An 18,196-nucleotide genomic window follows, 5' to 3' on the forward strand; every position below is an offset into this window, starting at 1 on the left:
CACTCCAGTCACCTCCTCTATGACAGCTGTGGGTTTACAGGGGTGCTCTGTCCTCAGGAGAAGTTGTAGTCCATCTCCCTGCCTGTCATCCTCACAGGCAGCTTTCCAAGCACAGCTCCATCCTCAGCAGCCCTGGACATCCCTGCCTGCTGTGCCCTCACTCTGCTCCCTTGATTGTTTCCCAGGCTTGAGCTGGGGAGATAATATATTTTTAGTAGCTTCTCTTCCTTTTTTGTGTGTCTTAAGTAGAAACATTAGTGTCTAATTTAAAGGGCATATTTTAAAATGTTATTTATGGGAGAAATAAGGTTTTTTTCCTCCTGTGTTTTTCACGGAAGACGCTGGCAAGAGCTAAAATCCTTCACCTTGTTACTGTAAAACACTCTCAGGATTGGAGCTGAGTATTTTTATTTTTTTAAGGAAGATAGTTATTATCCAGTGATTGAAGATAGTCATTATCCAGTGATTGAAGATAGTTATTATCCAATGATTAAAAGAGCAGCAGTTTCTCCATAGCTGAAGCAGCACGGTGAGCAGTGGGATGGGCAGATTTGGAGGGCTCATGTCGGGAATGAAGGATGCTGGAGCAGGGCAGGGACAAGCCCAGCCTGCCCTGGGAGCTCCTCAAAGGCTCTTTAGCTGATGGTGGCACGGACAGCCCGGATGGGAGCGGGGCTCCAGGAGCCGTCCCCAGCGTGGCCCGGGGCTGAGCACGGCTGGGGCACAAGGGGAGCCTGTTCTGCCTTCCTGGCCCGGCTCAAACAGAGGACACGGGACAGAGCAGCTCCAGGAGAGCCTGGACAGAGCCAGCCTTGTTGGCACAGCCCATCCTGCTGCTCCCCAGCTGTTTGCCTTGGATGGGAGCACTGGCAGCGAGGTTTGTCCAGCCCCAAGTTTGTTGCCTCTGCTGCTCCTCCACCAGCAGAGAGCCAGAAGAAAACCAGCGTGCCTCCAGCTCCAGTGGTGCCTTTAGCCTGTGTCTCCTGTTCCCTCTGGCCCTGGCCCCTCCATGCTGTGTACCCTGAATCCCCAACCCAGGCTGCATTTAGCAGCATTTATGGGATGGGGGAAATGTCAGCCTGGAAGTCTGTGCTGAGACGACGGCAAATTCACTGCCTGCTGATGAATTACTGCTATACAGGAGCTAATTAAAGAGAGTATTTAGTTTATTAGACTTTAAATTGAAGGAGAACCTTCTTAGCTGATAGAATTTCCTTCCCTGCCCTCACACCTGAAGATTCTCCACTCTCTTTTGGTAAGATTTGTGTTTCTGAGGTTTGGTCCTCTGTGCCAGGCAATATTTTTCACTCCTGACTTCACTGATGGAAGTATGATTGCACAGGAATCTGGCACTAGTGATGGATGTAATTAGCCCCCTCCACATCCCAGTTCCTCTGCCATTTTCTTTGCTGGTCACCATCACTTTCAGGTCAGCTCTGGCCTTGCAGCAAGTTCCTCAAATAACGGGAATGATGAGTGGTAGCTGAGGCAGGTGCCAGTGCCTGGAGGCAGATTTTAGAGGTGGTATCAGTGTCAGCTTGGCACCAGCAGAGCTCCAGACTCACCAGTGCCAGATCCTGCTTTTCACAGCCTGTGCTTCTCCACCCGACCTCTGCGGTGGCTGCTGCACAGAGGGAGGGCTCAAGCTGCTCTGATCCCCTTTTTAGCAAGTGCTGGCCACGGTGTTGGATGCATCCCAACCTGTGGAAAGGCAGAGGGAGAAAGACGGGAACAAGGCACGCGGCTTGCGTTTGGGAATGGCACATCTTGAACCCCTGAGGAAAGTTACAGCGTGAGGAAGGAACTGCTTTGTCCATCCTGCGGCTCATCCTCCGGCCTGCCAGAGCCATCCCCCGGCAGAGGGGACAGTGTCCCCAGCCTGCTGGGAGCATCCCGGCGCTGTCCCGGCTCCCAGCCGCGGGCAGAGGGTGAGCTGCAGGCTCGGATTGCAGCAGGCTCCTCCTCCGGAGCCTGCGGGAGGGCAGGAGAGGCGTGGAGCTGGAGTCAGCAGCTCCGGGCTGCCTCACCTGGCCCGGGCCAGCGGCGGGAGCAGCATCTTCCCGAGCCGCATCCCATGGCAGCATCGCCAGCCCGGCATGGACAGCCTGAGCAGCAGCCTGAAGAAGAAAGCCACGGAGCACCACTACAGGGCTGAGGTGATGATTGCTGGAGAGCAGCTGAGGTAGGAGGTCCCGGGCCCTCCTGCAGCCCGGGGCTGGGCTGTTCCCGGGGCTCTGGGCTGTATCCCGTTAGCGGCAGGCTCAGAGCTTTATCCTTGAGCAAGCTCTTCCCCCGGGTGCTCTCCAGTACCTGCTGATCCTTCCTTCACCCACCAAACAGTGCTGAACCAGGTCCCTTTCTGTCATACCTTGTCCTGCTGCTCCTCTCTGGAGTTCCCACCTTTCACCCCCAGGTACCAGGGGACTGCTGGGTGACTGTAGGTGGCAACAGATTTTTTTTTCCCCTTTCCACCTTCCCCGAAGCACCGAGAGTGATGTGGTGGCACTGAGCAGCCCCCACAAGGTCCCTGATCCCCTGCTGGATGAGGGCTGCAGCATTTCTGGGGATGCTCAGATTTTTGGGATGACTTGGAAGGGCATTCCATGGGTGCTGTGTGCCTGAACTGGAGCTTCCCTTTCCTGAAAGTCTCACTTGGGAACTTCTGCTGGTTTGTAGTCCCAGTTCTTCAGCAGCTTCTGAGGGTTTTCTTCCTCTGAAGACAAAAATCCATTCTCCTATGCAATATATGGCTGAGAAATGTGTTCCTTGAGTATCTGGGGTCAGAACCCCCTCCTTGCTTCCACGCATCTGACTGTGGGGGTTTTTTATCTCTTGAGCAGTTTGACTGTTTGTATCTGCAGCCATTCTGGTTTGTTTTGAAATGTGGGTGGAAAATAGGAAATATATCCTCGATAATGTGGGGGGTGATGTGACTTCCCTGTACCTGTTGCAGGACAGGAGCAGGTCAGACCCTGGACCATTTGGGGACTGCAAGCACGAGAAGGGGATTCAGTAAATTTGTTAGTGAACAGAACTCCTCCAGTTCACTGCACACTGGGATAAAATTAATAAAAACTCCAAAGTTTATGTAGTTTTGGGAACATACATATTTTTTTTTTCTTTTTTTCTTTTTTTTTTTTTCTTTTTTCCCCCATAACTGCAGTGCCTTGAAATTTCCTGGTTTAGGGAGCTCCCAAAATCTGAGAGTTCACAGTGAGGGAGAGGAGGGTCCTTCTGCTGGGGCTGGGCACACAGCAGTTGGATCCTTCTGCTTTGGTCTGGGCAGGAGGCTGTTCCCAGTGTTCCCAGTGCAGAAGGATGGGAAGGAGCTGCTGGTGTAAAACCTGGGGAGGAGGATGAGGGGAAGGACACCAGCCTGGCTGCTCTTTCCACTGAACCTCTGGCTGGAAGGAGAATGCAGTGAGGCAGAACACAGAGAGTTTGAATTTCTCTTGTGTGTTTTGGGATCTCACAGCCTGCCAGGTAAGGAGTTAGTGGTGTGGATCTTCCTGGCACCTGGATAGCTGGTGGAGAGCAATGGGGAAACTGAGGCAGAGAGGCTGGGTGATGTGTCAGACAGCAGCAAATGGACAGGGCTAAACGTCCAGCCCTGCTTTTCCCCAGATGTGGAGTACAGAGGCATGGAAAGGAGCCTTGCAGCTGCCCTGACTCAGTAAACCTCCATCAGCAAATAACACTGCTGTATCCACATGAAACATCAAACATTTGTTTTTCCCTGCTCCCCGCTTCCTGCCCTGCCTCCCCACTATTACATTAAATCAAACAAACCTTTGCTCCATCTTTACAGTTCTTTGGCTTCCCAGCAAGTTTGCAAATGCCTCAGAGTTTGGTTTGGCCAGAGGGGTGAGTCTGTTCAGTGTCAGGATGTGTTTCCCAGCCAGGAATAGCTGCACAAGTGAGGGCTGGTGGAATGCTCCGTGTGGATGGCTGGGAATGAAGTGGAGCTGAAGGAATCAGAGGGAGATTGGCCAGTGTGGTTTGGGTTTGCCTGTCTGCCAGGGTCCCTCTGCTTCAACAGCTGCCTGGTCCAGGGAGGAGGAAAAAGAATTTTATATTTTGAGTCTCCCCTAGAATGACAAAAATAAAATTTTCACTGATGGTTTGGCCTTGAGTCTGACAGAGCTGCTGGCTCAGGCTCCTTCCTCATATCTGCTGTCATTCCTCTTGTGTCAGGCATATGAACTTGCATGAAAATCGTATCGGTTTTACTAGGCGTCGTGTATTCCTGGGTGGCATTCTGTATGAGAGGCCAAATTAGTCACTTCTAATTGCAACAAATGGCTTATCTACACAGAGAGGCTCTGGAACAGCTTCCTCGCTTTGCATTCACACCCTGCTGTAATCGGAGTTCCTCAAGTATGGACAAGCCCTGGTGCACTCTCATCTGGGTATTCCCATGGTCAGGAGAAGCAGCTGTGCTCTAATAGCTCTGTTAAGCTGCATTAATCACTCCTAAACATAAAATATACTCAGTAAATTTATGTCTTGCACAGAAAAAGTGAGAGGAGAAGGAAGCTTTTTTCCTACAAAGAATAAAATTGCAATTTCTGCCGCTGTACAAAGCTTGCAGAGCTGAGGAGTGTTTTATTTGGAGACTCAAACTGCAATGCTGTTAAATAAAGCATTCGTATCTTGCTGCTCTGGAAACTGAGCTCACTAAAGGTGTGTGGCTGAATGTGCCAACATTTTCATTCCTGCCCAAAAGTCATTTGTCTGCAGGAGGTTTGGTGGTTCTCTGTTGGACTTGGGTCTCTTGTGGTGAGCATGACTTCCTTGAGGAATCATGGGGCACTGCTTGATCTAGCAGGGAACATTATTCAAAGATGAAACTTCATGGTCAGAATGACCTTAAAAAGCTAATTATTAAATTTCTAGCGCTGGTGAAAGGGAGGACTGGGAAGTGGACTTGTGCTTACTGTGATTTTTTTTTTTAGATTTTAGTCTTCCTATACTTTTTTCCCAATGAAATTCCTATACTTTTATTTAAATACAGGGAAAATCAAAGGTATCTCAGTACCACTTTGGGCAGTCAAAGCCCTCCCTTGTCCCCAGATGTACTGGTGCTTTTTCAGACTGGGGGTGATGCAAACTGGGGTTTGCTGAGTGTGTTTGCAGCAGCTCTTTTGCCTGAACGTGCCTCTCCAGCAGCAGCTGCTTTGCAGAAATGCTCCTGTGTCTGTTGCTGCCTTTTAGTGAGCACTTTGTTGTTTTGGTGGTGGTGGGGGGGGGTTTATTTGTTTTCTGTATGCTTGTTCCTGTGAAGATAGGAACAGAAAAGATCTTTTGGCTGATGCATCTTTCCAAGGCCACTCATTTGTATTTAGCTGCTGTGGGAATGTGGACTGGAATTAATCTCCTTGAAAGATCCACCTTGTCATTTGAGATGCTCAAGGTCTGTTTACATGGGAGGTGAGGGAGAGTTTATTCCTCATCTGTTTGGACGTCCCTTTCAACAAGGCTACCCAGGATGAATAATGATGGCTTTGTAGTGACCTTGACAAAGAAACAATTTGCTTACCCAACACAACCTACCCAAAGCAAACGCACGTGGAGGCTGTGCCTGCCAAGCCAGGAGTGTTTCATAAGAGCCCATTCTCATGTTCCAGCAAGTGTTTTATCCTGACCTTATTCAGCCTTTTTTGTTTTTTTTTTTTTTTGTTTTTTTTTTTTAATCCTTTTGAAGAAGTAATATGTCCACAGAGACATAGGGCCACCTAGAAAACTCATAATATTGCACATTATTATATATTTCCTTAATTTTCTTTTTATCTGGAAGCATGGTTAGAGCCCACTCATGGTTTCACCAGCTTTGTTTTTGTAACAGCACATGAGAGCTGTGACATCCTGTGGCTGAAGGACAAAGTTTGTCTCTTCAGGGTTGACAGGAAACAGTAAACAAGAGGAAAGTGAAAAGTCCACAAGGACACTTGAGCTGAGCCTCTTCCGCTGCCCTGAGTCTGCAGGACAGAGGGAAAATTTGTCACAGGCTTAACAGAGCCCTTAAAGGTCCAAGATGCTGCTCCAGAGGTGCTGAAATTCCACTTAATTCCTGTCCTGGAAATTGCTCCCAATCGAATATTTTCAGAATAAGTTCTTAATTTTTAAATCATAGGCCTCAGCAGCATTGCTTCATCATTTTTTTCTTTTTTTATTATTTTTTTAAATTTTATTTTTAATTTTATTTATCTCCTTCAAAAATCTGTGCATTTTTTTCTGTATTCTGAAGCATGATTAAATAAAGGGAATAAAATAGGGGAAATAGTGTTCTCCTAACCAGTTCTCTTTCTATTCAGGCCTTGTGTGATAATGGTCTGTGTATTATTGTATATATAGGGGCTGTGTGTGAGTGTAAACATATGTACATATATATATTTTTATATAGACTCTTGATGGCAATAGAGCAATCTTGAAACATTTATTATCTTTACCAAACATTCCTCTAGAGTGCCTTCCCACTTGGTGACTGTGAAGGAGAGAAAACATAAAAATTGGCTGTGTCTTCCTCCACAGGTGGGGAGCCTCTGCTTGCAGTCACTGCTGACTGTGTCTGGTTGCATTTTGACAGTGGACCATGAAATAAAGGAAGAAAAAAGACAAAAACTCTAAAAATAGCAGGGCAGCTGTCTGTGGAGTGTTCTTTCTGGGTAAAATCCATCTGCAGAAGGAGTGCTGGTCACATGTGGGAATCAGCCTCCCAGGTGAAGAGTGAAATGCTGGATATGGACCTCGGGATTTGAGGGAGGTCTGTGCAAGGCAAGGCCAGGAGCTGATTCTGCATGAATCTTTAGTATTTTAATTAGCAGGAAGGTCTGAGAGCTTCTGTCAACTTCACAGCATTAATTACAACAATCAATTACTAATTATTCCTCTAATAAAGTGTTCTATGGTAAAACTTTTTGGAAGTTAGTATTTGTAAATCCTACAATATAGGATAATCCATTACTAGCTGATAGATTTTTAGGGTATTTAAACTTCTTGTGAGGTACCTAAAAGTATTGTCCAACAGGCATAACTTTTCCAAAAAGAACAAAAGAACTTGAGGCATGAAATAATGACAGGCTGCAGCATTTAATGCCTTAGTAAAACTCACTGGCTGGGGGCAAAGCTGGGAATTGCAATGAATAATTTTAAACGAAAACCATCCTGGAGTTAGAGAGATGTTTAATTAATATCTCCCCTCGGAGCCTGCTGCACACGCTGGGCACTTCCCAGCACTGGTGCTTTGGGAACGGTCATGGCTACAGGGCAAAAGTTTGGCCCCTGGACAGATCTCCTGCCAAACTGGGCTGGAGCACACAGGAACTCTGTGCCTCTCTCAGTTGTTAAGGTTCTTTTGAAAGTCAAAGCTCACCTGAGTAACCTTCCCCGAACATCGGAGCTGCAGCGCAGCCGTGGCAGCGGGCTCTGGGGGTAGGAGGGTCATTGTTTGGGTAAACTCTGTCCGGTCAGTCCCAGCTGGAACCAGAAAACATCAGGGCTCTTGTGCACCGCTGCTGTGGTTGGTGGGTACGTGGATTAGGTAGTGCTGGCATCCACCTGGCACTCTTTGCTTGGACAGAAGAAAGGAGGGCTCCTGTTACTGCTCCCACCTGGAGTTATGAGTAAGGCCCTGTCCTTTATTCCTGCTTTTGTGGCCGTGGGGAAGGAGAACCAGACACAGAATCGTGCCAAGATAACAAATACACTCACTGCTGGTTTTTTCAGGGTTTTGTTTCCTGTTCACCCTATTTGGTTGGCTGCTGTGTGTTTTAGAAGCTTGTTTAGAATGAAGGGACACGTGTGGGTCACACTAAAGCTGCTCAGGCAGCCCGAGTGGCGGCAGGAGGAGAGAAAGGGGCAGTGGAGGAGCTCCTTGGGATTGACTGATTGGGATTGACTGATTGGGATTGACTGATGCAGTGTGGCAATGTCAAGGGGTTTGGTTGAATTGATCAGTCCCTGCACATCCAGGGTGGTGTCTCCAGGCTGGGCAGATGTTGGCCATCAGACCCAAACCCCCCTGAGCTGCCAGCTGTGCTCAGTGGCTGCCTCTCCCGCCAGGCTCCGGCTGCACGATGGGAAGCTGATCAAGGACAGGCGCTACCACCTGCGGACGTACCCCAACTGCTTCGTGGCCAAGGAGCTCACGGACTGGCTCATCGACCACAAGGAAGCGCCCGACCGCGAGACCGCCATCCGCCTGATGCAGAAGCTGATGGATCACTACATCATCCACCACGGTGTGTGGGTGTCCTGCCACCCCCAGGACGGGGCTGTGTGTCTGCTCTGCCCCTGTGGCCCTCAACCCAGCAGGCAGGAGCGTGCCCAGGCCCCCGTGTGCCGCCCTGCCATGGCTGAGGGCTCCTGGAGAGGCTGCATGGGGCTGGATCTGTGGGAGGCTGTGCTGGTTTGGGGGATTGGTTTGTGCCAGTTCCCTGCCCAGCAGAGAAGGGCCTTGGGCTGTGCACTGGTAAAATGATGTCTAAAGTGTCTCCTCTTTGAAAGCAAGCTCAGTAACACCTGGCCCTTATTCCTGTACCCAGGCAGGTGGATGTTTTTATGGCAGCTGGTCTGGCTCATGTCTATGCCACAGAAATGGAAGCTGAATTACAGCATGTGCTTCACATCTGCAGGAAAATTCAATTTCTTACCATAAGACCCCAGTATTCCTTAGTTGTCCTATGATGGGACCAATAGGGCTGTGGAGTCCACATTACTCCAAGGAAAATTTAATCTGGCACTTGTGAACCTGGAGCTGAAGGAATTCTGCCTCCCTTGGGATTTAAGTGTGTGCTGCCATGTGTGGAACCTAATTAAAAAAAATAATAAAAGGAAGGAAAGAGGAAGCATGAAGAAAAAGCAGCTTGATGCTCAAGCCCAGCTCTTAGCAGTATTCAGGTTTTTTTTTCCTTTTTAAAACATCTTTGGAACTTTGAGGAGTTTTGAATTAGCTCAGGTCACATAGTGAGTTCTGTGCTGTAGAGCAAGGTCTAGCCCTTGGTCCTGATACAACAAGAGGAAACAAGCTGTGCTTCAGCTGGGCAAAAAGCAATTCCTGCCCATGTGGTTTTCAGGCCCAGCCAAAACCAAAAGGCCCAGACTGTCAAACAGCCCTGGGACACCTCTGCCATCGGTGGGAAGGGCGGTGGCTGAGCTTTCCTGCTCCCAGGGCTTTGGGACAGGAGCTGTGGCAGCCTGGGGCTGGTGCTGGTTTGTCACACGAGGATGTAGCTGAGGAGACAGGAGCAGATGATGACCACACCACACCAAACCCTCTCCTCCCCCCTGCTTCTCTGGGGTCCAGAAATAGCTGCCTTTGACCACTGCAATGCAAACATTCCCTGTTGCCATCTGCTACTTGCTGAGGGTAATGTCCTTTACATTAAACTGCCTTGAATAAAAATAAACTGCTGCTGGGCTTTATCACAAAAAGCTGAAGCAGGAAGTTCTCAGTTAACCATTAACACTTACACCTGATTATTTTTCCATCTCTCCAGCTGACAGTTTCAAATAAATCCATTAGTTAATTAAACCTCTGCAGCACTGGGTACCAGCACTGTTTTGATTGCTTATTAGGACATGTCCTTCCTGCTCCTGTGACAATTCCTGGCAGGACACAGAAGTTGATTTTCCAACTTTCCTTGTGTCCATTAATTTTGTTAGTCCTGTGGAAAGAGGGATGTCAGCTAATGCAGCACAGTGCTGGGTGCTTGGCAATTGTCTGGCTGAACTGTTTGCCCTCTTCTCCCCTGGCATCCAGATAATTATCTCATGAAGATCATCGTGCTGCCTCTTGATTGTCTGGTGTGCTTTGAGCTTTGGTTCTGTTACACACTGGAAACACATTGAAATTGGTCTTAAAATAGGAAAACTGCTTTGGTTTTCTATGGGTACAGTCCTGTAGGATTTTTTTTTTTTTGTTCTATTCCTGGTTGCAATGGCTTTGGAATGTTGCTCCTTGGAATTATGAGGCTGCAAACTTTCACTGTTAAAACAACATTCTCATCCTGCCCTCGTGCTCGGTGAGTCACAGGCTTTAGAGTCCTGATTGCATCTGAGACAGCTGCTCTGCAGGAATGATGAGCCTGAGATAATCTGACAAGTTTTAGCATTTTGCTGCTCACCTGAAGGGGAATGTGGTTTTGCCAGTCTACTCAGATGGACGAAAAAGTGTTAAAATTTTCACAAGAAGTATCTTGAATCTTTTGAATTTCATTCTAGTGGATGATGTTACTTTAGTGAGGAAACATTTGTGGTTTTTCTCTTTGACTAATTTCCTTTGTTTTCCAGGCAAACTCTTTATTCTGTTTTTCTGTTGTTTGGGTTTGTTTCTTTTCACTTGAATTTCTTCTTGTGTCAGGTAGGTGGAGCTGAAGGCAGGCTGACTTTTAATAGCTGAACTATAATTTTTGGGCTGGGATTTTTTGTCTTTAATTAAGGTTTTTGAGAGTTTATTTGCACTTGTAGTGTAGGAGTCTGTTTCAGGCAGGTTTATCTCACAACTGTATCCCAAATATTTACCTGCTAAAGGTTACTTGAACTATAAAACTGTGCATTTACAGTCTGTGTGGCCATCCCCAAGATGAATCTGAGGCTTTTCATACAGATTTAATTATTCCACTTGTATTGCACCTGGCTTTGAATGAAATTTTCTCTTGAGGTCAGTTTGCCATGCAAATGAGTTGCGCAGAGTTGGCACAAAATGATGTGGAAAAGTTTGTGCCATTTTTTTATTTTTTGGCTTACGAGTATTTTTGACAGACAAGTGATTTTATAGGAGTTTGAGTGGAGTGTGGTTTTTTTTTTTCCTCTGTCCTTTAACTCTGCTTACATGTGGCTGTATTTTATTTCTTAAAAGTTGATTGAGGCAATTCTTTTCATCATCTTTTACTCTAAATCTAAACATGAACCATTAAGTGAAAAAAAAACCCCACAAAAAAACCACCTGTTTATTCTAAAGAATATTTTAATATTTAATTGATATTTTAATGTCTGGAACAAAATGCCGACCCCAAGTCCAGCTTTGCCAAGGTCTGCACTTTGGGATTGACCTTTCCCACCAGCATGAGCTTCAGGTATTCATGAGCAGGTAACTTCTGAGGGCTTGGATGCTGTGATTGTTCCACGGCACGAGGGGCACATGGGAGGACGTGGCACGAAGCCCTCCCAGCTTTTAGGCTGGAGACAGCATCCTGCTGAGCCCTGAGTGTCCATCACAGACTGACATCCCTGCCCTGTGTTCTTCCAGTCTGTGACGAGCACTCGGACTACAAGGATGCCAAGCTGCTCTACCGCTTCCGCAAGGATGACGGGACCTTCCCCCTCAGCAAGGACGTGAAGGTGTTCATGCGAGGGCAGAGCCTCTATGAGAAGTACGTGAGTCCTCCCCTGGCACTGGGGCTGTGCCCTGCTGGTTGTGCTGGCTGCTGCTGCCCTGCAGCTGGGAGCCACAGCTCCTGCTGGCTCTGCTTTTCCCTCTCTGCATCCCTGCTGTCCCCCTGGGAAATGCTGCTTCCTGAGCCCTGCCACAGCTGCAGGACAGCCAGCGTCCTTGGGGATGGGACAGGAGCTTTGCTATGAACCTTGGATGCTTCCAAGGGCTCCAGCCCATGTGCAGGGTCTGGGATTTGGTACAGGGAAGGGCAGTTTGAGTGTTCCTGGGATGAGCACATCCAGTGGCCATTCCCAGCACTCTTCCAGCCTCCTCACATGAGCTGCTTCCACCAGCTGTATTAGGGCTTGTGTCCCACCAAAGTCAGCAAGGTATGGGACTTTGAGGACCCTCATGGGCCTGGGTCCCTGCCCCTTGCTCAGCCTATTAGCAAAATTCCTAATAGGAAAGGTTGTTCCCAGAGAGTAGAGAAAACTCCTTCCACCTCCAAGTGTTTAGTTTTCTTTGTGTTGATTGTTTCTGGTTCTAAATCCAAGCCATCTCTCCAGAGTTTAACCCCACCCCGCTCTCTGGACCTGTTTCCTTTAACAGCCCCTTCACATCTTCACATCCTCCCACTCTGGCAAGGAGGGTCACAAACTGGTCCTGAAGGAGAGTCCTCCACCCGGGCGGGTGGTGATTTTGGGTGTGTCCCTGCCCTTCAGCCAGATGTGCATCCCTTGTGCTTTGCTCTTGATCCTCAGCAGTGGCCGTGGGTTGGGGAGAGCATCCCGGCAGTGATGGCTGAGCCGGCTGCACCCTCTCGTGGAGACACTGGATTTAGCTCTCACACGCTGCCTGTGGAGCACCTGCAGACCGAAACCCACCCTGTCCTTGCATTTGGACTGTCTGCCATGTGCTACCCACGCTCAGTCGCTTGCTTGGCTTTCCCTGTGATCTTTAGCTGAGCTCACAGCCCAACTGGTTTTGCTGGAGCTTCTGCCTCGCTGTGATGAAGATTTACAAAGGTGCCCGACTGCGGCTCCGTGTTCCTCCCTCCCTTCCCGCTGCTCCCCGGCAGGAATGTTCTGGCTGCGATGCTTTGCCCGCTCCCCTCGGCCTCGCTCCAGCCGGCTGCAGCTGCCGGGGGGATCGGCAGGGATGTTCGGCATCACCGGAGCCGTGTCCCACCTCTGTGCCAGGCTGGTGAGCGTGGAAGACTCAATCCTGAAGATGAGGGAGGAGAACTCGGTGAAGTACCAGAGGACTTTCCTGGGCTCTGAGATGATCGACTGGCTCATTCAGGAGGGAGAAGTGGAGAACAGGCAGGAGGCAGTGGAGCTGGGACGGGCACTGCTGGAGCACGGCATCATTCAGCATGGTGAGTTGGGCTGGAAAGCGAGGGGTGAGCGAGGAACAAATCCCCATTCATGCTGGGCAACAAGTGCTGGTCAAGTGCCCACTTGGAGATGGCAATGGAGCCTTTTAGTTCTATGTTTGGAGCTGGTGACCTTTGAAACTGGAGCAATCTTTTACCATCCACAAAGGCTTTGAGATGAAATCTGAGCTCTTGCTCTTCAGTTCTTCAAAGCCACCGGCCACAGGGCTGGGCTGCACCCCTGGGTTTGGAGGGCTGGGGCGTGAGGATGTAATGTTTAGCTCCTCTTGGCTGGAGATCACATCCATCTGCTATAATTAAAGTTCCAATTCAGAAGGCAGGGAGTCCTCTGAGTGTCCTGGGACAGGGGCAGGTGGAGGGCTGTGACACTGACTGCACCCCTGGGAGATGGCAGCTCTTGGGGGGTGGCCCTGCTGTTCCTCCCTCCCTGCAGACAGCATTCCCAAACAGGCAGAAAAGCTGCAGTAGAGCACAGGGGCATTAGAAGCAATTCATGAGGGTCCCTCAGGCTATTTGTTATATATTTTTCCACCCCCTCAGCCTCTCCCTCCTCCCCTGTTCTCTCCTAGTCTCCAATCGGCATCACTTCTTTGACAGTGACATCCTCTACCACTTCTGGATCAACTTTCGGCGGCGGCGGCGCCTCACGGAGTTACTCAATGAGAACTCTTCCCGTGCCCTCTCCGAGAGCCCTGACAGCCCCTTCTGCCTTCGCAAGCTCAACCCAGAGCCGGGCAACACCAGCTTCCTCTCTGGTAACTGTGGATGTGAAAGCAAGCTTACATTACCAGAGGACCCCAGGGATGAGGGTGTCACTCCAGCAGAGTTTAAGAGGTGCCAAGGGCGTCCCATGAAGTGAACACCCATCCCACTGGTTTGTGGTGGATGTCACAATGCAGTGGCAGTCTCTAGTCTTCCCTGTCCCAGGAAAATAACTCAGCTTAGCATCAGATCAGCTCTTGATCTTTCTTTGAAGCTGGTTTTACTCTTTCTAAGCTCAAATACCTTCTTCAGTGCACACATACCTTTCAGGTGTAGGTCAGGCTTGGGGGGAAGCTTGTTGTTTTAAGCTACTCTGTTTTTTCATAGAAAAAAATGTTATGTGCCTTTTTCAGTCCAGACCAACAAGGAGATCAAAGTTGTCTCAGCAGTTCGAAGGAGCAGCATCACTTCCCTCTCTGGAAACTCCAACGCCTACTTCAGTGCTCCTCCTACGTTGGTATTCCCTCCCGTGGCTGAGTGCAACCCCAAATCAGGTCTGAGCTTCTGCATTGCCTGTTGTTATGTGGGAGACACCTATTCCTTCAGGGCATGGGCTCAAGCCCAGGTCCAAGCCCACCAAACCCATCAGCCTCACCTCTGCATCTTGATTTGAAAATGTTTGGAAAATCACTGAGATGAACACAGAGGTTTCTGTGTGCAGGAACTGTGGTTCTAACATCTGTTTTCCAGCCCAGGGTAATCCCCAGGCTGCTTTGTTATGCACTTTAGTGGACAAACCCCTTGATTCTGATAGAATCTGTCACCTTCTGCTCTAGTGTTAAAGAGACCCGTCACCAATGAAGAGCTGCTGTCCCCTGGGGCCCCCTATGTCAAGAAAACGCTGACTGTGAGTGACCATTGGGAATGGCATTGCTGATCCAGCAGTATCCAGCTCCCTTCTGCTCTTTGGTGGTTTTCTGTTGGCTGCTCTGACCTCTCTATGCTAAAACTTTGACTGTGTGTCACATCATTGTGGCTTTTTGGTGGTGACTCTCTAGGGGTCAATGTCTTCACACATTCTTGTGGGTGGAAATGTGCTTAGCCCATCTGAGAACTTAGTGTATATCCATGAGGTAGATCAGCAAAAAAAAAAAAAAAAAAAAATTTTGGCCAGAAAAAAATCTCCCATTCTGGAGTTTTTTTGCCATTGGTCAGGTTGGCACAGGGTGCCCAGAGAAGCTGTGGCTGCCCCTGGATCCCTGGAAGTGTCCAAGGCCAGGTTGGACAGGGCTTGGAGCAGCCTGGGACAGTGGAAGGTCCCTGCTCATGGCAGGGGGGTGGAATGAGATGATCTTTAAGGTGCTTTCCAATCCAATCCATTCTAATATTCTGTGATTTCTGTTCCACCCTGCTGCATGCAAACTGTGGAACCAGTAAGTCTTGTGACACTTGGGACTGTGACACTCACCCTCTGTCACACGGCTTTATGCACAGCTTTGTGCATCTTTCAGGTCCCTCTGCAGATCAGGGGTGTTGATATGATCCATCAGCATCTCATGGAGCTGCACCGAATGAGGGAGGGCCAGTACTGCCTTCCTTGTGATGGGCTTTTTGCATGGACAGATCTACAGGATGCTGCAGACAATCTGAGTTTGGGGGTTTTGCTTTTTAAATTACTTCTAAAGTTATAAGAATTTGACTGGTCAAGTCAGGGCTGGCGGGTGCTGGGTGGAAACGTTACCAGACAGCTGTAAGACCCTGTGGATCCTATTGCACTTGGTTATTTTTGTGTCCCATCCCTTCACTGCCCACCTCTGAAAGGGCCAATCTCACAGACAGCAGTGTAGGAAGCGTGAGGGCTGCCTTGCCATGCTGGTTTGGCACCAGGAAATCAGGTGGATGACATTCCCAAATTAAATGTGCTGTAGAAAGTGGTGGGAAGGAGCAAAAAAAAAAAAAAAAAAATCAAGCTGGTGATTAGCATGGCACATCTGAGGACGTGCTGCTCATTCTCCTCCTGAACGCCCTTGCCCTGCCCTTCAACCCTGCCAGCCTGGGCCTTTCATGGCTCATTTCCTCCTGCTGAGCTCTGCAGTTGCTGTTATTTATTTATATGGGTGATGTGCAAAGTCCCTTGGGAATTCCTTTTCTCCTTTGGTCACTTCAGAGGGCGGCAGTATCAGAGCAATCTGCTCTGGCAGGCTGACATCAGTGTGGGGCAAGGCCAGAGCAGCCCCTTCCAGCCAGGAAATGCTCTGCTGTGCCAAGGAAAAGTGTGCGTGCTCCGGGGGTGTTCTCAAGCTTGCTCGTGGTGCATGCCTTGCCCTTCAGCTTGATGCTGCCTGTGATTCTCCTTCCTGCACGGGCTGACTGGGAATTAATCACAAAACAGCTTTGCAATTAATCAGGGAGCAATTAATCAGTTCTGCTTCTCGCTTGGTGCACGGCCCTTTCTCTCCCGCCCATAACGGGTTTGGATCACGAGCTCTCTGTCTCTCTGGGAACTGTGGCATCCCCTCTCTCCAGCCCATTCCTTGGTTTTTAAGCCCCTTTTGTTGTGCTTGCAGATTGTGGGGGATGCAGTGGGCTGGGGGTTTGTGGTTCGAGGAGGAAGACCTTGCCACATCCAGGCAGTGGACCCAGGAGGACCTGCTGCTGCTGCGGGGATGAAGGTACTTATTACTCATGGAGGATAAACAGGAGATGGGATTGGTGTCCTGTTTGAGCTTTTTGAGCTGAACACCTCTCCCATGATATTCCCACCTCCTGCTCTGGGGATCAGACTGCTGGCATGGGCACATGGAGCTCTGGGAGAGGTGGAGGGAGGGATGCTCTCTGCAGGCAGAGTGCCCTGTGTGTGGTGGCAGAGTGGAGGATTTGCCTTTTCCAAGGCAGCACAGGAGCCGTGGCCAGCTAAAACTCAAACTCAAAAAACTCTGCCATCCCTGTGCCAGGCCTTGTAACTGTCAAAACTGTTTGAGCTGCTAAAAACAAAGCAGAGAATTCCCAGCTCAGTTCAAGTGACTTTCTATAACCCCAGGGAAGCAAGGAAGGAACAGAGTTTTGTCCTGAATCACCTGCTCTCAGTTCCTGAAATGCTCAGCTCCTGAGCATTTTGTTTCCATGCTATTAGCAATGGACTTCTGCATGGAGCTGTTTTCCATGTACACAAAAACTGTAATAATATTAAACTGATGCCTTGATTTGATTCATCAAGTAATTTCCAGTATTTCCAGCTCAAGAGAAATGAACTTAGAGCTTGAAACTCAGTTTAGGCCCAGGCATGCGAGTTTGGTGTGAAGTCTTAGTCATGAATGAAAGAAGTGCTGAGGTTCCCAGTTCCCTACAGGAACTCCAGCTGCAAGGGAGTAATTTCTAAAAGCTGATATAAGTCTAAAGTCACATGAATATTTGAAATAATGGGATTCTTCAGAGGCAGAGTGTGACTCCTTGTTTGCTTCAGGCAGGATTGGAAGGGGATGGATGAATTTGTTTCATTTACTCAAGAGCCCAGTTAATTTCTCCTTACCTAATCTCATTTGCTACCAAATTGCTGGATGTTAATATTGTGCTTCATTTCCATCTGTGAAATGAGCCACTGCTCATAAATGAGTCTTTTTTTCCTCTGTTAGCTCACAGCCTAAATCCCTTTGGTCCCATTTTTATGACACAGTGATTGCAGCACTTTGTGATTATTGGTGTAGCTAAGAGGTGGTGATGCTTGAGGGTTTCCAGGATTTTGACACAAGTTATTTGCATCACAGCCCCTGGTTCCAGTTAGTCCTGGGCAGGAGGTGCTGTGGGACTGAGGGTAACCTGTCCCTCCTCTCTTGCAGGTGTGCCAGTTTGTTTTCTCAGTGAATGGGGTCTACGTTCTGCATCTGGACTATCAGACCATCAGCAGCCTCATCATGACAGGACCACGGACTCTGGTGATGGAAGTGATGGAAGCCATTGAATGAGCCAAGGAGCCTCATCCCACTGCTGCTGGAAGAGGCAGGACTCTCCACTTGGCAGGGATGGACTGCGGGGAGGGACCAAGCTCGACCGCTCACTGTGATGTGTTAACCAGGCATTTTGATGTATTTTCAAATAAATACATTCTGATGGACAAATCTTGGATTTTTCTGCTCTTGAAATATTTGTCTCTACCTGCTCTTAGAGTGTCTAAGCTCTTGCAGCTCCTTTTTAGTGCCAGCGTGAGAACTCAGCACTTAATGAACCCCACCTTAGAGCAAGCCCTTCACCAGCCAAGCTGTGAGGCAGGTGGCAAAGCTGGTAAGCAGCAAGGAGTTTATACCAAGTGGGTCTGTCTGAGCTGCCCTGAGCTGTCTGTGCACTCTTCTGAGAACACAATGTGCTCTCCAGATGGCCCCATAAGCTGTGCCACCGGCTCTGTCAAGAAAATAAGGAAATGAATACAGGAATGTGTGTTCCTTGTAAAGTCTAAGGCTCCTGCTACCCTCCTGGCATAGCCAGGCTCACAGCCAGGGCTGTTTGCTGTTCCCAGCTGTTTCTTGAAAAGGTGACATTATCATGATTGTGCTTTTTGTGCTCCCAACCTTTAATAATGCTTAATTTCATTAATCAGCTTCACCTCAGCAAGGAGGCAGGCAGAGATCCCCAACATCATAGGCTGCTACCAGCCTAATGGGGGGTGGTGGTAAAGGAGGGACCAAAACCAGAGTGCCCAAAAGGGAATGCATCCTAGTCTGAATCTGGCT

The 18,196-nt window shown here is 48.8% G+C and overlaps 1 protein-coding gene across 2 annotated transcripts; it reads left to right on the plus strand.

Moving 5' to 3' along the window:
* The first annotated feature begins 1,924 nt into the window (after positions 1 to 1,924).
* LOC131585084 (DEP domain-containing mTOR-interacting protein-like) lies at positions 1,925 to 17,602 on the plus strand. 2 transcript variants are annotated; one of them, XM_058850783.1, is made up of 9 exons: positions 1,925 to 2,182; positions 8,062 to 8,240; positions 11,249 to 11,372; positions 12,574 to 12,752; positions 13,340 to 13,525; positions 13,886 to 14,026; positions 14,309 to 14,379; positions 16,040 to 16,144; positions 17,309 to 17,602. In XM_058850783.1, the coding sequence occupies exons 1-9, from the start codon at positions 2,097 to 2,099 to the stop codon at positions 17,432 to 17,434; spliced, it is 1,197 nt and encodes a 398-aa protein (XP_058706766.1). In that variant the 5' UTR covers positions 1,925 to 2,096; the 3' UTR covers positions 17,435 to 17,602. The 2 variants fall into 2 exon arrangements, with proteins under 2 accessions (XP_058706766.1, XP_058706764.1); XM_058850781.1 differs by having other exon boundaries at positions 2,017 to 2,156.
* Positions 17,603 to 18,196: the final 594 nt, after the last annotated feature.

The sequence above is a fragment of the Poecile atricapillus genome, chromosome 15 (genome assembly GCF_030490865.1).
Source record: "Poecile atricapillus isolate bPoeAtr1 chromosome 15, bPoeAtr1.hap1, whole genome shotgun sequence".
Lineage (NCBI taxonomy): Eukaryota > Metazoa > Chordata > Aves > Passeriformes > Paridae > Poecile > Poecile atricapillus.